Raw genomic sequence first — 16,881 nt, forward strand, 5'->3', positions numbered from 1 at the left:
TGTGACCAATGACTTCAATTCATCATCATGCATGATTGTCATGATAAAAGGCGAATATAACATTACTATTACTGTATATAAGAGGGCAACTGAATGGATTGTGCAGAATTCCACTGATTGTGGTATGGATTTACAGCGCACGCACACACGCACACGCACACACACACACACACACACACACACACACACACACACACACACACACACAGGCAAACAGATATACCTGCAGGCAAACAGATATCCAGCCGACTTCCCACTACTGCACACATGAACTGCCTGTTCAGCTGACACACATGTCAAGTGTCAAGTTTGAGGTCAACCGGGCACATGCAGGCGCCAGAGTTATGCCCGGGGCAGACGCACTGTACGTAGACAGACAGTAATTAATGTACAGTACAGAAACACATCTTATAGTGAGCAAATAAAATACAAACAAATAAATATGTTATTTGCACTATTCCCCAAAAACATTCATATCGAACAAATTAAAAGCAATGACATACAAGTACAGAACAAATGAAATGATTAATAACAAAAGCAAGTACGGTATGTAGAAGTACATAAAATAAATCCTTCCCGTGCATTTGGCTATAGCAGCAATAGGCTAATTGGGAGGTCCAAGCCAAGGATGCTGTCACCATGGAGACATACAGCACACACATGCACGCACGCACGCACGCACGCACGCACGCACACACACACGCACGCAACAAGCACAACAGTGTTGCCCTCAGGTTTGAACAACGGAGAATAATATTTAGACGGATGGTATAGGACTGCTCCATTCACAGGAGGCAGGCAGCAGAGCAGGGCTGTTCCAAGGCTGAGAGAGAGGCTGCGAATCGATGCTTGCAGCAGCCTCCCTGGGGGGAACGCCCCCTGTCACTGATTACTGATCACACTCCTCTGGGACTGGGAGAGCTGTGGGGGTGTGTGTTGGGGGAGGGGGGTGGTGGTGGTGGTGGTGGTGGGAGGGGGGTCTTTCAGAAGTAGGAGGAGGGGACATGCAGCCTGCTGCCCATTCTGAAGGCGGCGGGGGACAGAGATCGACATCTGTGTGAGGCGTGGAGGAGAGGAGACCTGCGTATAGAATGGAGGACTATAGCCGGGCTGTACCAGCCACCCAGGATCGTGTGTGAACGGCAGCCACACAGAGGAGGTATTTATGTCCACAATATGCTACAGTACGTGCATGTTTATATGTACAATAATGTGCCATGTATGCATTCTTTCATTATAATAATGTTGCATAGCAAAGGTCTATATGGTGAAAATATGTGCTAGTGCTACAGGTATTTTGTCTTTATGACTTTGTCACTCAATAGTCGTATGGAGAATAATTTGACCGCACAGCATGTCTGCAAAGTCTATCTATGGGTTAACTATATTGGTGCTGTTTTGAGGATTGCTCGACCACTTTCTGATATATATTTGTCCATTATCGAGATATATTGGCCCATTCATGATTGTTATTGAATTCTGAGGTCTCTCAAAACATACTGCATCTAAATGACATGAAACTCCTTCAAAAATGCTATTCTCGTGTTGTTGTTGTTAGATTGAGGCTAGATTGAATAATAATAAAATGCTATTTTGATGTGGGTGGTCCAACTCTGATTTCATAATTTAGGTCAATGTTTGAGGTTTTGAGTGACTGAAATCCTAACAAAGTGAGAGTGACAAAGGACCCACATGTTCAAAAGCCTGGACTGCTCCTAAATAACCATACATTGCCGATAACAGGAGTTACCAATCTTTTGGAAAGATGCCCTGATTTATTTGTATTTGTTTACATACATTTATTCTATATTAGGCTAATGTTAACATTATCATAAAAACATAGTGTTTTGCAAATTATTTGGGGGCTCACTTATACAACATCCTCACGGGGCCACATGTTGGGAATCAATCGCTGCCCTCTAATTACAAAATTGCATGTCCATTGTTGTGCAGGCTCCATGTCTGTGATGCCTGAGCGACGACCAGCTGTGTACATCTGCTGCCATCTCTGATACCATGCTGGGAGCGGGAGGGTCTTCCTGCTCTCTGGTCCCATTGTTGCTGCTGCTGCTGCTGCTATGCTGCCACCTGTTCCACTCACTGCGTAAGTTATATATCCCAGTGGTTCTCATTCTGTGCTGCCTGTCTCTCCCCACATGGCTATTCCTGGGGGGGTTGGGTCCCCAGATGATTTGCTTAATGTGCAACATTGTTTTCTCACTCAACAGTAAGCAAAACAACATACTGTACAGTATATGTGTATTACAGCTGGGTATATCTGCACATTTCTAAATGACAATTTAAGGTACCTTTTTAATACATCTAAAATGAAGAGTAAGACTATTACTGCGTCAAAAGTAATCGACAAACGAGACTATAAAAGCAGGTCATTTTTCCACACTAGTCGAACCCAGTCAAACTAAATGTAATGCCTCAACTCCTACAATTCCAAGTGCTTGTAAGTGTGTGGGGGGGGTCCCCACTCCTAGTTCAAATTATGATTATTTTGGGGGTCCCGGCCTGAAAAGGTTGAGAACCAACCACTGCCCTGTCAAAAGACACCACTTCACCTCAGTGGTGAGTTGTATATTTGTAACACAAGAGAGCGTACAAACATACATTTGAACACTATATTTAACACTGGAGGATGTTACACAGCACTCTCAGTGATTGTGTTGATGTACTCCAGAGAGGATTGATGTGAGGGAAAGAGCATGGGAGGACTATCAATATTGCCAGTCGACTATCAATATTATCAATCACTGACATTTGGAACCTAGCTGGAGCCCCTGGATAGCAGTCTTTAATGTCTTTCAGGCCAAGGACCCCACATTAGCCGAGACTGAGATGAAGCAGGGACCCCCCACTTATGGTTTTCTCTCGTTCTCTCTCCCATGCAACTTGAAGATGCTTGGAACCATTAAGAGATATAAATATAAATGTTAAATGCTGTAAAAAACATTTACAGCAGTCGGCCTGTAATCATGACACCAGTGTACTGTACATCCCAGTAATACATAAAAGGGGCCAGCGTGAGTGAGCAGGAGTCATTATTCTCATTATTATTAGGACACAACAGAACGCACTGCATGGCCTAGGGCATGGTTATGTAACTAGACTGACCCAGTGCATGTCAGCGCTCATTACGCACTGACAAAAAGCTTTATTAATGACTGTGGAACTTCCATTCTTGCCAATAAATCTCTGCTAACTAGATTAATTGGCCATTACAGTAGATGAATGTTTCAGCCGTTACAATGGAGTATAGCGTTTGTTGGAGAGCCTGCAGTCTCTTTAACCAGTTATTGTAAGCCCTATTAAAAAAAAATGAAACAAAAAATAAAAACAATAATGCAGTACATCTACAGGGTCTGAGCATGCAGAGCTGCTATTTTTAAAGTAAATAAATACATGAGTAAATATTTTGCTTACAATGACATGCCAAAAATTGGGACGGCAGACTGAAAGTGGTTAATTAATAGAAGAAGAATAACAGAGTACTTGAGCCTTTGTAATATTATAGTTTTTTGTCTTCTTTTAAGTGAGTGGCATACTCAAAAAATGCCTGTCTGAAACTCTGAAAATCAATTAGACGTTTCAATGGCCCGTGCAGTGATGTAAATGTCCCAAGGACATTTTATGAGTCCCACTTCAACGACGTTAGGAGTCATATTTTGCTTTTTTTTTTTTTTTACAAATTGCAGCATTTAACTCTCATTTCATTTTATATGGTTATAATGTGGTTATATTCATGTAGAAAACAGAAGAAGACAGTACAGTAGTACTGTAGTGTGCATCCCGTGGATGCAGAGATCGTTGTTTTAAAACTGCGTTTTGGGATGCAAAATGCACCCTATTTTAATCTCTGCCCGTGTTTGAGTTCACCTACTTTTTGGGGGCCCATCATCCCTATACAATACCCTTATGGCCGCCCCACAAAACCACAACCATTTATAAATGTATGCTCAGTCTGAACATTTGTTTGTTTATTATTCTGCTGCTTAATTTAGAACAATAAATACCTTACTGAATACCAAATAATGAATTTGACAAGCTGGACTGTTAGAATGTGATTATTAGCCTAGCCGAGGAGAAAAGAAAATAGAAGTAGGATTGTAGCCTTAAAATAAGCTTATCAGCACAGATAATTCTTGACAACCGAATCTCGGGCCGAATCGACACCGGGAACCATGCACTCCCTCAAGTCCTCCGTGCACGCCGGGTTTGAAGTTGGACAGTTCTCAATATGTGTGATCTACAGACACACAGGCACAAACACGCATTCATCAGATACTGTATATGGCGATTTTGACTTTTGAGGTCATAATGTTTGTGTTATGACTTTGTAGATTGGCTATTTCTGCTATTTTTGAAAGGTACGGATCACAGGTCACACTTCAGGGGGGAAACAAAACAGTGGTTCTCAAACTATTTGCTCCATCAAGTTCCCTTAACCACTTGGACACCAGCGTCCCTATTCTGGGGGAACATTCGTCAAAAACAGCCGATTTTGAAGCTCACAACGTGTCGCAACGCGGTAGCCTACGTTGTGAGTTAAGGGTGTAAGACGGTCTGCATCTAGTAAAAATGGAACCGAGTTGCACTGCACTTGGTGCACTCTTTTCCCCATCCATCTTCAAGCGCTTATCCGTAGTCGGGTCGTGGGGGCAACAGCTCCACCTCGGTTCCCCCCTTTCAGAAATGTTGCTTTCAGCGGCCCCCCAATGTTCTCTGAACAGCGCCTGGGAGATTGTAGCACCCCCATTGAAAAACGTTAACCTTTAGCATTAAAGAGCCACACAGCAAAACCTTGCAGTACGGTATTCTGCTTTCTAGGAAAGGCAGAATGTTGCTGAGAGCAGGAGAGAATCTGTGGAGATGATGAATCTTCTAATCATAGCGGTATTGACCGCAGGGGGCTAGAGCATGGTCCATATCGATCTGCCTGGGGTGACACCGTGGTATCAGCGGTCGTTGCCTCTGTCATCCCCTTTTAGGTGGATTTACAACCACATTCCGCAAATCATAAAATAAGCTCATAACCATCCTGGAGAGTGACTTAAAGACGGGGGATATAAGAAATGGTGTCACAGTCACATTTAACAATGCGATCAATATTTCTCATTTCCCCAAGTCTGCATATGAAGTGCGCCTCAGCAAAAGAAGAATGCAAGCTGCCTGCACTGGTTTACTGTAGTGTACTGTACACATTGCAGTACTGTGTCGGTTACAGTATAAGTTCTTCACTCTGCATTTAAGACCTATAGTAGTCAACTCAACAGTTGTGTGCTATGTCGTTTGTTATGTGCTGTATTGAGAATGACGGTTTTATTCACGAGTCAAGAACAGTACCGTAGAAGGGTTAGAAGTATTATTGAAATTAATAAGAATGGACTAGGGGAAGTTACCTATAGGTTCCGGGAGGGTTGCCGAGTGACCCTATAGTCTTTGGCCAGGAGGTCATTTGTAAAGTCGGCACGGCCGTGAACCTGAGAAATTCAATCAACCTTAATTTATTTTCTCATTGGATACGTCGATGTACATTGACGATTGGACCCTAATTTTAATTAGACAAATGAAATGAAAATGTTGTAAAAAGTGAAATGAATCAGACAATGAGAACGCGGCCATCAACATTGGTTAAAACAATTCCTAGTGGAAACAATTTCATTGAAAGCATTAGGCCTCCTTATTGTCCTCCCTGGCTATATATAGGGTCACAGCGAGTCAAACCTTTCTGCATCATAAGTGGTGCAGCAATGAATGACTTCACAGCAGACTTCAAAAATGAGATCCTCGTTGCAATAGCACAATGTGCTATTTAAAATGCATTATGCCCTTTACCAAAGTAACATGGTTATATGTGATAATAGTCTTGAATATCTACAGGATCCACATGGGATTAATGTTGCTGGCCTGTGATGTGATGTCAGTCATCTATGTCATGATGACCTGCATTTGTTATGTATAAGTCCACATTTGGGCAAGGTTTCAGCCTGATTAGAGCCCCATTGACTTCCATTATGTTTAAAAATATATATATAAAAATATATACACCAAACCAATCGTTTGCATACAAGCAGTGTGCCAAAGAAATGTGGTGTTGATCAGTCCAGCGGAGATGGCCTCATAGACAGTAATGGCTGGGTACTGAAAATAGTCACATTACATCAATTCCTGCCAGCGACAGACAGTGATTGCATGCATGATTACACTCAAGACTCAAGTCATATTTAATCTTCTTTCTGAGAAGACAGATATGACTCAATTACTGAGCAAATTAGACCAAAATTGAAAAGATGCCAGTACCATTCCATTGTACTGTACAAACAAGGAGTTTCACTGACAGAGCATTCAGACTATCTCTCCAGTTCTTATATTATTTTGTTTTGCCTTTATTTATTTATTTTTTATGGAGCGACAGACAGTAGCCTGACAGGAAATGGGGAGAGATGGGGGATGACATGCAGTAAAGGCCGTCGGGATCTGGAGTCGAACCCGCGGCACACTGCCAGACTGGATTACCAGCCAAGCTGCCTGGAGCGCTGAGCCACATCCCAGGCCTGATTTATACTTTTAAAGTATAGATTATTGTTGTCATATTGGATGGCTCGGCCGGGCCAAGCTACCGGCCCGGGCCGCTAAGCTCGTGCTGCTCCAAATTTGACAGAATCTAAATTTCTCTATATTTAACGCCAGTCTTTCCACACCTCTACAGGGATTCCCAAACTGTCATCCTATGCAAAGTCAGAAGACAAGCTGTTCAAGTACCTATTCAAAAACTACCAGAAATGGGTCCGGCCAGTAGAATACCTCAACGGGACAATCCAGGTGAAATTTGGGCTCGCCATCTCCCAGCTAGTCGATGTGGTAAGTTTGAAAGGAGTATTTGTGTGACATACACAAATGTAAATTTGTGAACTTAAAGTAATGTTCTATATTATTCAGAGCACACATGCACGACAGATTGCATGATTAATGGTTGTATGGTGACTAGTCTCCTACTTTAAAAACGGAACCCTCAATTGCTTCAGTAGAGGTTTTATTGGTACAAAACTATCTATACTGGACATATGTTTCTGTGCAGACTTAGACTAGTTAGTGTAACAGTAAAATAACTAACACAGTAAAGTTAACTCACATTTGTAACTATGGGTTAATTATTTTTTCAAGTGCATTAATGTGAAGAGTGAAGACACCTAAAAGCATACTTTGAATTAAGGTTACACTAAACTTATTAAACGTATTTCTTTATATACTAGGATGAGAAAAAGCAGCTCATGACAACCAACGTGTGGATGAAACAGGCAAGTACAACTCTTGCAAAAAATTGTACATCATCATCCATCCACACATGTGTACATTACTGCTGACACTGACAGTCAAATTACAGAGAACAAAATGACTGTTAAGACTGTTTAGGAAAAGCCTGTCAATGATGTTTCAAGGTCAGCTAACCAGTGATTGGTTATTTCCACAATTTAAAAAAATCACACTCATGTGAAGTGAGGGACGCTCACCTCAAATTTGGTGCACACAAACACACAAAGCTGGGCATAGGAGGGACTATAGCGCCCCTCAAAAAGTATAAGAGTCATCAAATATGGCAGTAATTATCTAAGTAATGTGTCGTATCTGCTCTGTGCACCTTTTGTTTACAAAGCCTTGAAAGCCAAATGTTCAGTGCCAAAAACACAACTAAATCGTTAATCACAATTACTTGTAAAGCAGTTCATGATCGCTACTGACAGCCTTACTCGCAACCCTGCCCACCGCCCCACGCATCTACATCCACCTGTTGTTGCATAACTCCCCCTGTCATTTTTATTAATGGCCTTGGATGCCTGCTGTTCTGTGCGGGTGGTGCAGCCAAGAGAATTACCACTCCACACCGTGTTCTGCCGGTCAGGTCAGGCACTCCCTTCAACAGTGATAAATGACAATAGGCCTTAATGCAAATGAGGAGAGGGAAGGGCAGTGGATGCCATGGTTACGGCTGTCAGGGATTGGCTTGCTAGGGTGTTGTTGGGACAAGGTTGGTGGAGAAGTGGTTTTCAAAGCAGGGTCCGGGGACCCCCTAAGGTCCTCGAGGGGCAAAGCAAAATGTGTTCATGTACAGCAGTGGTTAATATTATACAGTATAGGCATTAAAACGTTACGAAAGATTTTGAATATTTCTTAAACATTAATATAATACTATAGAAGTAAAATGAGAATAGTATCAATTATTCCCTTTCCTGCTTTGGGGTTTGTGCTAATCCTTGCTGAACAAGGTAATATGTTGGGGCAGGCTTATCACTGCGTAGAATAGATATTAGTCTGGAACTTCGGTGTGGAAGATTTATTTCCAAGGGGCGGCTGCAAAGAGATTCCAACGTCACTTTGAATAGTGGGCTCTGATTGGTCACCCATATGGGCATATGGGGTGAGCGGAATGTAATTCAAACTGAAGAGTGCCAGACCAATCTCGCCAGAGATTATTATAAAAATAATATGTGGCAGATTAGTCTGGTTTCCAGGCTAGATTGGCATGAGGCATATATACATTGAATTGGTGGTGAATTGACCATTTTTGGTGTTTAGTACCAGAATTTATGGAACATGAACCAGACACGTACTGTACAGAGGTGAATAGTCCAGTCTTTTTCTTTTTTTTTTTTACCTGCATTACACTTCTATTTCATTTTTTATCTTTTTGTGTACTCTTTGCTCTCCACTGTCTAGGAATGGGTTGACAAGAAGCTGAGGTGGTCCCCAGATGACTACCTGGGCATCACTTCTATCCGAGTCCCCTCGGACACTATCTGGATCCCTGACATCGTGCTGTACGATAAGTATGTTACATGAGCTGATAATGATGAGAAAACCAACACATATGTACAGTAAAGCATGATATTCATGATGCAATATCATCATATCATATCCGAGTCACCGGATAGGAAGGACGAGTGAACAACAAAGAAACCTCAATAAATATGATCACAGCATTAGACTCTAAGGATTAGAGGACCCATACCAGCATCAGTGGGTCAATGCACAGCTTCGCCTATATAATAACTTGCATTAACAGATGTTAACCCATTCTGACCTGAGATCAGATTCATACGAGGTTTCCACTGGACACACAATGGTCTGATTAACCCATTCTGACCTGAGATCAGATTCTAAAAATGTCAGTCGTTCTTCGATTTTTCAAAAAATAGCAGACCTACAAGCTCGTAGCGCGCCACTCGGTGGTGCGCTATGAGCTTGTAGATCTGCTATTTTTAAATAGCTAAAGCATAACATGATGCCAACACCAAAACGGGTTCCCGTTCAGAATGGGTTAAAGGGTTTCTTTTCAAATATCCAAACAATCAGTCAATGTTGGCTAAATATAATTGCAGTTAATTAATGGTCATGTTAATAAATACATCTTTTCTCTATAGTGACTTGTTCATTTTCCATATCGGTCCACACAAACCACTGAGTGCTTTGGCAAATGGCCGGCAGTAATGTCAAGTACACCACGATTTGAAGACAGTATGGTCCATAAGAGCACAGTTGCGCACAAGACACACACAGACACATGCAGAAGTTTGCTTGAGTTCTAAACACAATTATGCCAAAAGTATGGATTCAAGATGATGCCACATGTAATTGAAAAAAAAAAAAACTAAAAACAATTACATGTGGCTGTCTAATAACAGCATGGTTAGGATATCACACCATGCAATCTTTTATCTTACAGTATGTATCTATATGATATGCCCAGATATGACTCCAAATCTGGCCCCGATTGGCCCAGCAGTTTGAGAGATCAGCGCCGCCATATATAAATTAATTTGGGGGTTCTTGGTATATGAAAAAGTTTGACCACTGTCTTAAAGCAAGTAACTCCTTCAGTTAAAGTTAATTGCCTTGCGATTCCCCTGGTTTGCGGAAGTAATTTCTCTATGGAGAATAACATGGGCTCATCTTACAATCGTTTCATATAAGCGTTTGTCCAAAAATAAACAAGCTGTCTCAGCGTTATTGTCAGGGAGGTGTCTCTGTATCGTTTGCAACAGTCAGTCACTCACTCATATATGATACAGTCTGCTTCTAGCGAAAATGTAACTAATTCAGTAGCAGTAACATTAGCGTTTTCTCTCAGTCAGTTGATTCTTAATATCCATATGAGTGAAACGCCGGAGTCCTAAATGGGTTATACTGTATATATATATCTTCTTTTTTCTTCTCATATAGTTCTGATGGCCATTTTGAGGGTACTGTCACCAAGGCTGTGGTGAGATATGACGGTACCATATCATGGAAACCACCGGCCAATTTCAAGTCAGCCTGCACCATTGATGTCACCTTCTTCCCATTTGACCTCCAGAACTGCTCAATGAAGTTTGGCTCCTGGACCTACGATGGCTCACAGGTTCTGTTAATTATTTTTGTAATAACTTTATATATATTTTTTAGATTAGACCGATTGAGACTATTCGAGATAGTTGAGACATTTTCCTGATAGTTCATGAACAAAGAATAGTAATTCATAATCTGTCAAAAACCACAATACATAATGGTCTTCTGGTGGATGACGTTCTGTTCTCTGCGCGACAGGTGGACATCCTCTTGGAAGACTTCCACGTGGACAGGAGGGACTATTTCGACAGCGGCGAATGGGAGATCATGAAGGCCACGGGCAGCCGTGGCGTGAGGACGGACGAGAGCTCCTTCTATCCCACCATCACCTATTCCTTCATCATCCGCAGGCTGCCCCTCTTCTACACCCTGTTCCTCATCATCCCGTGCATTGGCCTGTCCTTCCTCACCATCCTAGTCTTCTATTTGCCCTCCAACGGCGGCGAGAAGATCTCGCTGTGCACCTCCGTGCTGGTGTCGCTCACCGTCTTCCTCCTGGTCATCGAGGAGATCATACCCTCGTCGTCCAAGGTCATCCCGCTCATCGGGGAGTACCTGGTCTTCACCATGATCTTCGTCACCCTCTCCATCGTCATCACGGTCTTTGCGATCAACATCCACCACCGCTCCTCTGCCACGCACCACGACATGGCCCCGTGGGTGAGGAGGATCTTCCTGCACCTGCTGCCCAAGCTGCTGTGCATGCGCAGCCACGTGGACCGCTACAGGTACGCCACCCGCGAAGCTGCTGAGGTGGGCAAAGGGGGAACGACGGGGGTCTTCGTGAGATCGGGTGGCGGTGCTAAAAGCTTACCGCCGGAATCCACCCCGCCGCCTCCCTCCACTCGGCACAACCTACAGGCAGCACTGGACTCTATTCGCTACATCACTATGCATGTGGTCAAGGAGAACGAGGTCAGAGAGGTAAGGATCGTGGACTTCATGTTGGCCTGCATCCAGTGCTTGATATGCCAGTATGCAATATTTCTATTATATTTGTCCTGCTGTCATCAATGCAAGGGGAATTGTTTAATTTCAATCCCCAGTTGATTCGTTTTTTGTGCGTGTGTGTCAGATGCTATGGAATGAACATCCCCACTGGGCTACCTATGGAGTCTTGCTGTCCAAATATGGACTTCCACACGGCTCCAGACTGGCCTCTAACATAATGTTGCATTCTCCCTCTACACAGCATGGTTAGGCCACCCGGCCTGGCGGATATATATGCGCTACACTGAACACCCCTTTCTAGTTCATAACTAAAAACAAATGCTCAAATGTTTTGAAATGTTTTGAGGTGCAGTTTTTTATATCAATCCTGGGAAAAAGCTCAACACAAATTATTACATTAGTATTTTTGAGGGGTGCTAGCCACTCCAATTATGTGACTTCGTGTGTGTGTGTGTGTGTGTGTGTGTGTGTGTGTGTGTGTGTGTGTGTGTGTGTGTGTGTGACACTGCTCAACAGTGCCATCCAGCTGTATTGGCGTGATACTTCTGTGCACTCGCGAACAGACACACACACACGCGCGCGCGCCAGGGTGGAGTACAGTACAGTACAGTCGAGTGTCCACCAGAAATGTATTTATATAGTCAATAAGACAATAAAGTTAATAGGCCTACAGTTAAATAAATATAAATATTAATGCTGTTAGGAAACTGCAGCATCCGTTTTGGAACGATCTTTCCATGTTGTTTTCTGAACTGAACTCTTGACAACGGGTCTTACAGAGAATTACTTTATAACCATTGATTGAATTCTCTGCACCGAGACCGATTGTGTTCTTTTGTTTTCTTTTCACAGGTGGTGCAAGACTGGAAGTTTGTGGCCCGGGTTCTGGATCGAGTGTTCCTGTGGGCCTTCCTTCTCGTTTCAATCCTGGGCTCTGCGCTGCTGTTCATTCCTGTCATCTACAAGTGGGCCAGCATCATTGTCCCCGTTCATTTTCGGGGGACTTAAGCCCAAACCACACCAACGGGTTGGGTGGGGACACAAACCACACCAATGCAACTCATTGATGGTTGACCTTAAAAACTGATTTGTCCCGACCCGACTCATCGTTACGAAAAGGAATATGAAGACGGGAGGAGAGGAACAGTTGAACTCATTATGCTGAAACATATTTTCCGGCCCTCGAAATAAATAATTGATAATTTCCTATGCATTTTTATTCACATAACACAAAATAATAAATGTCATGACATTCATATCGCTCAGATTCTCTTGTTATTACTGTATTGTGTATTGTTACCCATTCCCGATAATAATGATATATTAAGGGGTGGATAAACATGTTTGCTGTGTCACAATATGTTGGAAAGATACCAGGCACTCAGGCAGGTGGGATGCCAATTTCAGACAATCAGGAGAGATTAGCCATTGATCAAGTTCAGTTGTATATACTGTAGTGTTCCAGTCCTGTCTGCTACTTCTTCATGTCATCTGTCAGCTGGTATAAATGCACGACTTGCACGTACGTGTATGCTTGGTATCAATGCCGGGGTATAACTAGATTTTGATGGTGACGTAATACAGATAAGTTTCAGATTACATACATGTATACACATACAGATTGTGGCAGCAATCAGGCCAACACCCTGTGGAAAAAGATATACTACAAAGACGCTGGCGATGGATTGGCCACACCCTTCGCAAGCCTGCCTCTCTAGTTATCACAAGATACGCCCTGTTCTGGAACCCACAGGGGAAAAGGAAAAGGGGCAGACCGAGAAACACCTGGCGGCGTGACCTAGACACATATGTGAAGAGATCATCTGGCCATAGGGTGCAGCTGGAGAGAATGGCCCAGGACCAAGATGCCTGGAGAGCTCATGTTCGTGGCCTATATGCCCAAGGTTGGGCGATAGGCGTAAGTAAGTGAGTAATACATACAGACATTACCTTTAATTCACCAGACACTGAAACATATCCTAATTAAGTCACCATCGACAGCCAGTTATAACCCGAAATTTAAACATATCTTAATTATACGTCGCCATCAACATCAGTATATACTGTATACCTACCAAGCATATAAAAAAGCCAGCTGACTACAGTATAGTACTTTCAACTTACAAACATGTATACATAGTATACACGTTACCCGTTACCCAACCAATATTGAAACATATCATAATTACGTCACCATTGACAGCCAGTTATAACCCGACTTTAGTATTGAGATTTGAAAGTTCGTAGCGATAGACGGATAGACAGTACGTGCGCGCTCTGCTTGCGCACTAGTATTTATTTATTTATGGCCTACCTGCGTGCAACGTGCAAGTAGGCACTCAGAGTGCAATTCTAGTTTATCCTGTATCCTGTGTGAGTTCTCTCTCCTGATTGGAAAATGGATTCTCTGCTTACTAAAACAGCTGGAGAGACGCCTGTTACTGAACAAACACTAAATCAATGATTACTGTAACCAGGGCTGGATTAGCACCTCTGAGGGCCCCTGGGCACTGAAGCTCGAAGGGCCCCCCTGCACATGCACGTGCAAATCTTTGTGTGCGCGCACGCAAAATCTTGGGGTTTAGGGGCATTTTGGGGGCGTTTTTATGCCGTTATAATTGGCCTATTCATGGTCGCCTACCCCACCCCAGAGTGACAGTCAGGCAGTAACAAGCACATTATTTTTATTTGACCCACTTAGTAAGCAAATGGGTGCGAGAATCTGACAGTGCCAGTGTATAAGTATTTCAGTGTTACCTTTTTTTTTCAGCTGCATTCTCGCCAACAATAAAAAAAAATAGACACAATTTTTTTTTATTCAGATTAGTGGGGGAAATATATGTGGGCCCCAAGGGCCACGTGCCCATATGGTAGATCCGGCCCTGTATTTAACAAGTCTTTGGCACTGTCTTTTAAAGCAATCTGAGAAACCCATTGGCAAAGAAAAGAAAAATGTTTTCCTTTCAATTTGCCTCTGGGGACTCGTTGTAATGGGAGTTGCCGGCAGATTTATCACTTTATCGCTTTATCACTATGAAGTGGCTGCAACGCAAACCAGCCTGTAGTCATGCCCCGGTTGTTTGCAACGCCTCCGTACACGGCCCCCAAAGAGGGGTCTAAAAAGCCCCGTAACTCTGAAACTACGGGCGCTGTAGATGATAGAGGATGAAATTTGTGATTTTTCACCCACTGACGATCAACATATTACCGTTTCTGGTGAAAGATAAACATTGTGAGCTAATGCTAACATTACCCGTTTCTTCTAATATCCCTCCGTTAGGCCGGTAGACCGGAGGTAAATAACTAAAATGTCGTCAAATCCATTGGCAGGGTTTAACTATATCAGACCACGAGGTGGAGGTCAAAGAGTTTAAATGTGGTAAAAAAAAAAAAAGTGATTTCTTTATGGATGTTTTTGGGTAGAAATTTTGATTTATTGAAGAGGTGAGGTTTGAAACCACACCGTGGGACTCTGTTTTTACTTTCGAGTTTTGCAAGAGTGATTGATTCAACAAATGGGTTCATTCAGATCAGAGAATGAGGTTTAGTGTTTTAGCAAAACTGTAGATTAATTTACTGCTAGTAGTCCTATTGCTTGACTGCTTTCTGGAAAAGCACACGGTTCCCGGCAATACAGGTTAGACTGCCTATAATGGCTAGACCCAGGAGGGTCTGGAACATGTTGAGGTACATCCAATACATGTACATTAGGCCCAGCATGGCTGAATGTAATATATGGAACAGAACAGAGCTCGGAGAGAAGCTGAAGTTGGAAACGTTGACCCCGAGTTTAAACCACAGAACGAGCAGCAGTAGAAATGGAGAGAGGGTGAGAGCAGTGAAGGTGTCGGACATCATCCTAGGAGCCTTCTTCTCCGGCTCCCTGAACAGATGTCGGATTTCTGGTTTGGGCATGTAAAGGGTCTTTGGCTGCGTGGTGGTAGGGGCCTCCTCTCTGGGAAACTTCAGATCAACATCTGCCACATTCCACAAAATGGGATTCTCCAGGGTCGTGTCCCCAACAATGAGATGGAGAGAGTAGGTGCCAGACTCCAAACCAGCTATGTCCAGCTCAAGTTTGTAAAGTTTCTTACTGTCTGGCACAGCCACAAACACAACCTCTTGGTCGGTTTTCGGATTATGCAACATCACAAAGGTCTGGTGAGGCATGAGCTTGACTCCTGCGTTAACATCAGTCAGCTGGAAGGTCATGGCAAACTTTTGGCAGCTGTCCGCTTTCACAGAGATCTTGGCTTTATTAGGATAGTCCACCTTGGTAGTCTTTGTACCAATGCTCCGGTCCTTATCCACCACAGAAAGATCAACATTGTTAATGGCCACCTTGGTGGACACCTTTACTTTCAGCTCAACGCGATTGGCAACCATCCTGTCATCTCCAGTCACAGCGACAGTGAGCTGGTAGTATCCACTGGCCGGTTGGCTCGACATGAAGTTCATTTCAAAAGCACCATCTCTGAGGGTGAAAGGTGTTTGGCTGATTATGACACTCTTGGAGGCCACGGCATGAGCGGATTCCGCCTGCACATTGGCTGAGGCCAGGGGCTGAGAACGGACATTGGTAACAAGGAGCTGCAATGTTGGTTGGCTGTGGGAGACTGCAGCCAGGCCCTGCACAGTGACAATAACTGGAACATGGAAGCGGTTGTTAGAGAGGACGGCGGCAGCACTCGCCACACTGAAAGCCTCGGCCAGAGAGTCCCAGGACTTCTTCCTAAAGATCGAGTTGACCAGCCGGACAACCTGGTCTTCCTTTAGAGGGGGCTCTATATCCACATGGTCTGACAGTGAATAAGCACCCGTCACAAACAGGGCGGTTGCCTCCAGTCCCTCTTCAAACTGGAGGTAGACGCCACCCAGGTCGTCCAAACGAGCCGTCAGATCCTCGACCCCCTTCAGTATTCCTCCAAGCTCTGCATCCTGCTGTGAGAGGCGGGCTGCTGTTTGCAGGGCTATTATTCTGTCCATTACATTGTCCTCGTTGAGGCAGCCTGCCAAGGCACCAACTGCTTCCTGAGAGGCCAGAGGAAGTCCCAGGGAGCTGAGCGCACTCACAGCGCGGTGGATCCGAGTCACTGTCGAGTCACCGCTAACTGCTGCCAAGAGGATGTCGTGGCTGTCATCGGACACGGGGATCTCACATCCCGACAGGGCTCGACTGGCCTCGGCAGTGAAGAAGAGAGAATCGAGACTCAACGGGTCGAGCTGGGATTTAAGGAACTGGCATGCCTCACTTTGATTAGGAACAGAGACTCCGAGTTTGGTTAGACCAACAATAGAGTAGTACGCTGATTCTAGGTCTGTGAAAGGTTGACTCAGTAGGTTTTGCAGTCTCCCCACGTCAGACAGTGACAGATAATGAGCTGGTGAGAGAGCCTTGGCTCCAACTGTCAGGGTGAGAAGACATAAGCCTAAAACTCTATAAAGCACCATTGCTGTATTGTAGACACAAGCTGGGTCATCAGGAACAACACCAGACTGCTACTGAAGGCCGCTTTTAAGCTGAGCGACACACTGACG

The 16,881-nt window shown here is 43.8% G+C and overlaps 2 protein-coding genes across 2 annotated transcripts; one reads left to right on the forward strand and one right to left on the reverse strand.

Annotated features, from left to right (window-relative positions):
• Positions 1 to 1,040: 1,040 nt before the first annotated feature.
• On the forward strand, positions 1,041 to 12,516 carry chrna5 (cholinergic receptor, nicotinic, alpha 5). The gene is made up of 8 exons (XM_080772517.1): positions 1,041 to 1,159; positions 1,954 to 2,104; positions 6,719 to 6,870; positions 7,263 to 7,307; positions 8,725 to 8,834; positions 10,228 to 10,405; positions 10,591 to 11,316; positions 12,196 to 12,516. Exons 2-8 carry the CDS (start codon positions 2,017 to 2,019, stop codon positions 12,349 to 12,351), a joined length of 1,455 nt encoding a protein of 484 aa, XP_080628643.1. The 5' UTR covers positions 1,041 to 1,159; positions 1,954 to 2,016; the 3' UTR covers positions 12,352 to 12,516.
• Positions 12,517 to 14,931: 2,415 nt separating this feature from the next.
• On the reverse strand, positions 14,932 to 16,794 carry LOC308320637 (dolichyl-diphosphooligosaccharide--protein glycosyltransferase subunit 2-like; the record flags this gene model as incomplete). Its single annotated transcript, XM_080771200.1, has 1 exon — positions 14,932 to 16,794. One exon carries the CDS (start codon positions 16,792 to 16,794, stop codon positions 14,932 to 14,934), a length of 1,863 nt encoding a protein of 620 aa, XP_080627326.1.
• Positions 16,795 to 16,881: the final 87 nt, after the last annotated feature.

Source organism: Protomyctophum bolini (genome assembly GCF_963924005.1).
Source record: "Protomyctophum bolini genome assembly, chromosome: 1".
In the NCBI taxonomy this organism is placed as follows: Eukaryota; Metazoa; Chordata; class Actinopteri; order Myctophiformes; family Myctophidae; genus Protomyctophum; species Protomyctophum bolini.

Coding starts and splice junctions, on each gene's coding strand:
- chrna5 (XM_080772517.1), top strand. CDS start 2,017: ATGCTGGGAGCGGGAGGGTCTTCCTGCTCTCTGGTCCCATTGTTGCTG. Junction 6,871..7,262: donor TCTCCCAGCTAGTCGATGTG/GTAAGTTTGAAA, acceptor TTTATATACTAG/GATGAGAAAAAGCAGCTCAT. Junction 7,308..8,724: donor CCAACGTGTGGATGAAACAG/GCAAGTACAACT, acceptor TCCACTGTCTAG/GAATGGGTTGACAAGAAGCT.